The 7777-nt window shown below is 45.0% G+C and overlaps 1 protein-coding gene across 1 annotated transcript in view; it reads left to right on the plus strand.

The window, feature by feature from the left end:
• Positions 1–7777, plus strand: part of LOC100533288 (GluClAc1) — a gene marked incomplete at its 5' end in the record, with an annotated part of 32995 nt that overhangs the window by 16310 nt on the left and 8908 nt on the right. Inside the window, 2 exon segments of the mRNA NM_001204590.1 lie at positions 2310–2536; positions 6306–6388. Of these exon segments, the coding sequence (NP_001191519.1) occupies positions 2310–2536; positions 6306–6388 (310 nt within the window).

Consider the following 7777-nt stretch of genomic DNA (forward strand, 5'->3'; position numbering starts at 1 on the left):
ATCATCAATGTTGTTTTCTGACTTTGATCGTTGTCCCTCCCCCCTCCCTCAATTCCTCAACAGTTTTGTCGTCCTCTTTTCCTCCCCTCCCCCTCCTCATTGTATTCCCCGCCCACTCCTAGCTTTGCACGTCGTGGTAGTGCTTGTTTCCCCAGTGTTGTACCCCAGGGAACATCTTTGCTACGCAGTATCTACCCGGAGACGTCTCCGACGGAGATAGACCAATCAAAATGCTTTGTGCCTCTAGACCAAGTAAACAAATCTTCGGGGTGATAGGAAGGTATGCCCCCCCCCTGTTTTGCCTACCCTTGTTTTAACCCATAATTTGATATTTTGCAGTTAGGTTTGAAATTTTCTTGGAAATAATTGATCTGTGGCAGTTATAGCGGCTATACGTGTGATCTGCAGCAAACAATACGCAGTTTGACCCCCCAAAGCAGTACATCTGTGTGCGGGAGTACGTCTCCGAATTGTTCCTGGGTGCTCGCCGGAGACGTCTCTGAATATCTTCTGCCTCTTTGTTACGTTTCAGTGCACGATAGTCTCCCTTTGTTAGACGTGAGCTTGCATGGCATTGTGTGTTTACAGCGGCGTTCAATAAGTCTTTATGCCAGCTATGATAGCAGCTAGCTAGGACGTTGAAACTTGACACTCACAATGCCACTTTTCTATCTAGCCATCCTGCAAATTGACACACTTTTACCATCTGTGTTTGACCTTTGTTTGACCTTTTAAAAACCGTGAACATAATAATATGACCTCGGATAGGACTCAAATTGATCCTCCACTCTCGAGAACGAGGAAGAAGAAGAAGAAGATAGTGAGTGTGGGAAGATTTGGGATCCACACAGTTCTGCTGTCTGAGATGCCCCCCTCCTCCCCTCCCCCCCTCTCTCTCTCTGTGAGCTGGAACATTCTCTTGTAGTGCGAGACGTTCTCTTAGGGTACCCAAGAACCACTAAAAATTATGCTCTCAAATTCTCAGATCGTCAGATTGGAATTTCCCAAAGTTCCACATACAACATTTTAAACAAGATACAAATTCCAATCATTGAGTTTCGTTGCTGTACGACAGTTCTGTCACAGTCAGGGTAAAGTCTTATCGAACGCCCGTCGTACATGTTCTGTGCCCCTGTTTCATCTCTACAAGCGTATTGAGAGTTGTTTAGTCCCATTCACACAGACAGCCCAGCCATCGTTAACATCATTAAACAGCCTACCAGCCCAGCCCAGCCCAGCCCTAGCGATAAAATGTAGAAAACATTTACCTTAACTCATGTAGCCTATCATTTCCTAACCTTTCAGGGAAATGGCCCAGACAGCTTTGCGATGATTGTCTCAATAGTCCTACTCTCCCACTCTCCTACTCTCCTACCCTCCTACTCACCTACCCTCCTACTCTCCCCCTCTCCCACTCTCCCACTCTCCCACTCTCCCACTCTCCCACTCTCCCACTCTCTCACTCTCCTACTCTCCCACTCTCCCACTCTCCCACTCTCCCACTCTCCTACTCTCCCACTCTCCCACTCTCCTACTCTCCTACTTAGAATTTGATGTTCTGTACGCACCCCCTGTGGGATCCACGGCTGCGATTACCCACCAAAGACACCCAACAGTGCAGCCCCCAGAGACGCACTACTGTAACGCGATAAATGGTTCGTCTTTCTGGGTTGCCAAGTGCGCAGTTGCTCCAGAGTCGCCTAGGGGCACCAAGGGTACAATAATGGGATTGTCTCTCGTAAGGACGTGACTGTAGATATTCGAAACGTCAAAGTCACTTGGGTAGTTTCATTATCATCCGGTGCCTTGCCGACTGCCATGGGCGATCATGGACCTCCACTTCACTCATGCGTTGCAGCGATGGTATGGGCAGTTTAGGACGCTGTAAGATTCAAAAGACCAAGTTTAAGCCCCTAAAAGTATTACAAAGTGTGCGCCTTCAGGTAACACAGATTTAATGAATTGTCCAGAGAGAATAGTATGAAAACTGCCAAGTGTAACAATAAACAAGTGTCGTTTGTACAACAATAACGTGTACCGTATGTCATTATCGATACCGGGTTGAGGGAAAATCCATTAAAGCAACGTCCCACAAAACAAGAAATCTAGTCTACCATTCCAGGACACGGGTTTGCTGTGTTGTGGGTAGGAAAACCTTTAGAACAGTTTATTTTTAACCGCCTTAGAAAACACCCACCCACCCGTGCACGTCAGCGCATGTCGTATTGGCAAAGAAAAGGCCAGCCAGCAGTTGTTTGCTCGTGAGAGCGCCCCCTGAGACGAGCGTTTTGTCTGTCTGTCTGTCCCAGGACTACTCCGTGGAGCTGTATCTCTCCATGACCTGGATGGACGTACGGCTCAACTACACGCTCTTGCACAATTCCTCCTGGCTGGAGGTGGACACCAAGATGATGGACCTCGTCTGGGTGCCTGATGTCTACTTCCGGAACGAGAAAGAGGCGTCGTTCCATGACGTGACGGTGCCCAACAAGTACATGCATCTGTACCGCGAGGGAGAGGTCAAATACAGCATGCGGTACGGCCCTCCTTGTTCCAACTTCGTTGTGTGTACCCTGGGGGGCTCCAACCAAGTCCGTTATGTATACAGTGAGGGGGCTTCAACCATGTCCGTTATGTATACAGTGAGGGGGGCTCCAACCATGTCCGTTATGTATACAGTGTGGGGGCTCCAACCATGTCCGTTATGTATACAGTGTGGGGGCTTCAACCATGTCCGTTATGTATACAGTGTGGGGGCTTCAACCATGTCCGTTATGCATACAGTGTGGCGGCTCCAACCATGTCCGTTATGTATACAGTGTGGGGGCTTCAACCAACTTCCTCCAATAACCAACTTCATTGTGTATACCCCCCGGGTGCTCCAATCTACTCCGTTGTGTATACCCCTGGGGGGCTCCAACCACGCTATTTGGCGTCTGTGGTGTAGCCGTTAGCTGTAGCCAAAGATCGTACATAACAAGATAGTTCACTCAGCCAAAAAAGTGTCTGCGGAAGTCTGGGCATTTGTTCAGATGGCGCTGCAGTCTTTGTTTTTTTTTGTTTTTTTTTTTTTTACTTTCGGATGAGGCTAAAACAGCACCTGGACCTGGATGGCTGGTGCCTCTATAAATAAATTATTGATTGTCAGATCAGGTTTTGAAGCTCTCTTTCGTTTCTCCAGAAGAAGAATAGGAATAGTACAGTTTGTTTGTTCCGCTTTTATTGTTTTTCACACAAGGAGGGTAACTGTTCGCAAAGTCTGCACTTTTTCGAAGAGGGTGTTACTGGATTTTGAGGACACTTTTTTAATTGTGTCAAAGAAAGGAAAGAACTATCTTGTTATGAACGATCTTTGCTGGAGCTTGGATGTCCCAGGCAGGGGATGGGGGCGAGTTGGATTCACGAGTGGTGTATCGTGTATCTCGGTCTTTCTGCTGGGTTGTTGTATTTCTCTCATCCTCGTGTTGTATAGGCAGGGTCGCATGCCCAATTCCTGAATGATCTAAAGTGTGTCGATAGTGGCGTAAAACACCGTCAATGTAAAGTTCCCAGCCGTTATTGCACAGATAATTAAAAAGACAAAATGTAGATGAGTTTTCTAGCCCCTACTCTCGTGTGCACACAGCTCTGGCCCCTTGACATTCAACCAAGTAGAAAGAATTCGTTTTTTCTTCCTTTTAAAACATTTCCACATTCGAAATCGCGCATAAAATAAATAAACTTGTTCTAACCAGATCAGATGTTAATTTCAGCAGATTTGCCTCGAGAGCTGTACCCACGCCACAGAGACGTGTGATATTGTTGTGTTGTTCACCGCTGTATATCTTCCTTTGTTGCTATCTTAGGGCAGGTGTTCTTTGTCTAAAGCACGTCAAAGTGCTTGTTGAGAGGTGAATTATAATTCCAGGTTCTCGGACAGTTGAGAAATTACGTAACCTTCAGTGACGTAACTTAGAGTTTATTTTTCAACCTGAAACTCAAAATAGTCGATTAGGCCCTCTTAAATCACATGTGTCTTCAGTTTGTTGAAACTACCTCCACTGAGCTTAAACTACCTCCACTGAGCTGAAACTACCTCCACTGAGCTTAAACTACCTCCACTGAGCTTAAACTACCTCCACTGAGCTTAAACTACCTCCACTGAGCTTAAACTACCTCCACTGAGCTTTTGAAGTATTTGACTGGAGCAGAAACAATCTCCTGACACTACGCTATACCAATAATGGCTTGTACGCATGTGGCTTCTCTAGTCAGATACGTATGATTTAAGTCTCTGAGTGAAGTAGAAATATGTAAGTGGCACTAATCTTTTACAATCGCCTGCACACATCATATTGTGGTTCCTTCCAGCCGCTTTCACCCCCACGCTAGGCACATAATCCCTCATGTTGCTTCCCCTCCCCATTGTGCTTTCTTGATTGTATCCATTCCTCTGCTTGTATTTATTGGATTTTATTTTCCGAGTGTGGTCGGGTATGCACGTTACAGGAACAGACTGTCTCTGTGCGAGGCCAGGACAACCTTTTTGTCCCTTTCCCTATATTTGACTCCAACATTTTTTTTGTCTACAGCAATGCACTCCTGGTCGTTTGATTATTACAATAGGAGCCTGTGAGGTCCTGGTCGTTTGATTATTACAATAGGAGCCTGTGAGGTCCTGGTCGTTTGATTATTACAATAGGAGCCTGTGAGGAATGATTACGGCACTGTGTCGCGTAGTGGGCGAAGATTACTTCCTTCACGCAGAGATGCCAATAAAATATAGTGGTATAAATACCGATGTCTCTAATTATATCAATACGCATTTGGTGTTCCCTTTGGAGTGTGATGAATTTTGAAAAAAAGAGCACATGTAGAAGCAAAGCTTGCTCTAAAATCAATAACCTATATCTTAGAATCGCCATTTAATTTGCAATATTGTGCACTGATTTTTGGCAAACTTTTTTTCAAATTAACAGTGAGACATATTACTGAGTCCTAGATGGTGGGTTGTTTTTTTTTTTTGGGGGGGGGGAGAGAGGTGGTAGTGAGAGAGATAAACGGTCACATGTTTATATACCAAGTTTTGATTTTTCCAAACATAACCAAGTTTACTCGCACAGTGACGACTTCTAAGTTCTGACGTCTTCTGTCACCCAAATACAAAACTTGTTGAAAAGATTGAAGTTCCCAGTCTTTAATGGTTTCCTCTCACACCACTCAGAGCTTACCCCGAGCAGACGGTGTTGTGTTGCTCAATCGGCTCGTATATGACCTTATTGTGTTGCAAGTGCCGTAAACCTCATACCTAAACTAATGTCGCTCCAGGAACTCACAACACAGTCAAGGTCACATCTGGTAGATGGCTGCTGGATTTGTGAAATCAGACGCGGTTTTTTTCTGTCAACTTTCACCCCCCCCCTCCCTCCCCCAACACGCGCTCACTTTACAATACAACGTTCTTTGGCACAAGTGCGTTTTGATTCAGATGCTGAAACTCAGACGGCACGAGCAATTTTTTTTTCAGCCGGTATGCTGGACCACACAATAGTCCCATGGTTGTGTTCTTGTCTCGTGTGATGACCTTGTACATAATATTTGAAGAGCACAGGGCAATAAACGACGGTAGTCACAAACTGGAAATTGTGAGGGTGCCAATTTTAAAAGCTTGTGAACTCATAACTTTATATCTGTTCGACTGGTGGTTTATTGTTAAGTGTTGTTGAATGGGAAATCTATCAACAATAATCAACTGACAGAAATACAGTTATGAGTCAACAAGCGTTCAAAATTGGTAATCTCACGATTTTCAGTCCCTGACTACCGTCGCTTTCCCCCTGTAGTCTTCAGACGGATGTCAAACAGCTTCCTACACGCTGGGATTGCCTGGTGTGTTGTCTAGCTGTGTTTCTCCTTTCTTGTCTGAACTGTTTTGAGTTTGTTTTGAAAACTTTTGCACGATGCTGTCTGTCAGTATTACGTTTTACGATCATCTTCTTTGAGCATCGGTCGCTTTCCTTTATCTAGAATTGAGACTTTAATGTAAGTAGTGAAAAAAGAAGGTGTAGTTTTCTGTAATCTGCAAACGTAGATTTGTTCATTCTTTTGTAAATTATGAAAACATTGTCTTGCCTTTTAACATTTTCGAACTACAATTTATGTACAAATTTAATATTCCATTATTGATTACCTGTGATACAATAATGTTACGTCATTAAACTACAAACTTTGTTCCCACAATCTTGGGAGGATCATTTGACTAAAACATTTTGCTTTCTCCTCTACCCCCCCCCCCCCTCTCCTGGGACGTGGTCTTCCTCTGACAGGCTTTCCCTGACCCTCAGCTGCCGCATGTTGCTCCAGAAGTACCCGCTGGACACACAGCGCTGCCCCATGCTCATCCAAAGTTGTGAGTACACATGTCATAATATGTTATATACACTCGTCCCCAGTAAAATATGAAATGGCTAACGGCCGAGTGAAAACATCCGAGAGCTTCGAGTTACAGGAAAAACCACCAAACCTGAACAATCAAAAAGTAGTTTCTGAACTTTGTGCCGGACAATCCTTAACTGAATCATAGTTTTGTAGATTTTATGGGCACCTGAGTAAAAAAAAAGTATACTGACCTCACAAACGTTCTTAACTCCATTATAATAGGATATTTATTTATTTTTTTGGTAAGTGTTTTACGGCGCTCGCAACTACATAAAGTCATGTGAGCGCGCAGGACACACTAAACATTTGTCAGTTTGTAGGAGTGGATCGCCCAGATTCCAATCCCAGACTTGGATGTTCGAGAACTCGGGCCTTTTGTGGAGTTTTACCATCTCTCAACCAATTTAGGTCAGTCTTGCTGAAGACGCATGGTGTGTAAGTGGTGCCCTCATCCTGTTTGTGCTCGTTGAACCATGCTGTCAATAATGCCATGACTGTTGCTGGATCGAATTGGATGCTGCTGCCGATCTCAGCCTGGCTGGCTATCTCATCAGCACGTTCATTGCCTTGAACACCTGCATGACCAGGGGTAAAGATCCATACAATCTTTGTGAGTATGCTGCAGACCCTTTCATGGATCCTGGAGAGGAAGGAGGAGTAGCTATGATATTGTTCCGCTTGCAATGATGTCTATTCTCAAACCAAGTAAATAGGTTACTGGAGATGCACGTTGAATTCAGAGGTGACAGGTCTTAAACAAACCAATAACGTTGATAATGGCCTTTCAAGCAATACTCTCACAGAGACAGAATTAGATTCCCCTCCGCCCGGACGAGATGCAATGTTTCTCTGCCGTCTGCTGTGACCAAACAACGACAGAGCTCGAGGAAAAGCGTGTGGTCACATAAATATTTCACAACCATTAGCTCGAGTGCCAAATGTCAACAAAACAAAACTGGCAAAGCGGCGAGAAGGTGTTCACTTTTTCGAAGCACAAATGAGCCGTCAAAAAATCTGAGCAAGTTCTTGGAGTGTAAGCAAACAGCTGCTATTCAAACGCGCTCCGTGTTTTAAATAGACTTAGGCGGGAACAGACTTTGAGAAAATAGAGACGCCAAACAAATCCGGGCCCGCCTCTGATCGTGCACGGTGCTAGGTTCCAGGGATGGTGGCCCCGCCTTTAAGAGCCGCAGTTTCCGGCAGCAAAGAAGTCCCGAGATTTCTTGTCACCACGACCGGGAGCAGAATTTCTCCACAGCATGACCGGAAGATGTTTGTTGACCGCGGAGACAATCTGGGACGGGGTAGGAAAGGGAGTACAGTTGAGAAATGCGTGGGCTGAAAACTAGGGATGAGAGGT

The sequence above is a fragment of the Aplysia californica genome, unplaced genomic scaffold (genome assembly GCF_000002075.1).
Source record: "Aplysia californica isolate F4 #8 unplaced genomic scaffold, AplCal3.0 scaffold00451, whole genome shotgun sequence".
In the NCBI taxonomy this organism is placed as follows: domain Eukaryota; kingdom Metazoa; phylum Mollusca; class Gastropoda; order Aplysiida; family Aplysiidae; genus Aplysia; species Aplysia californica.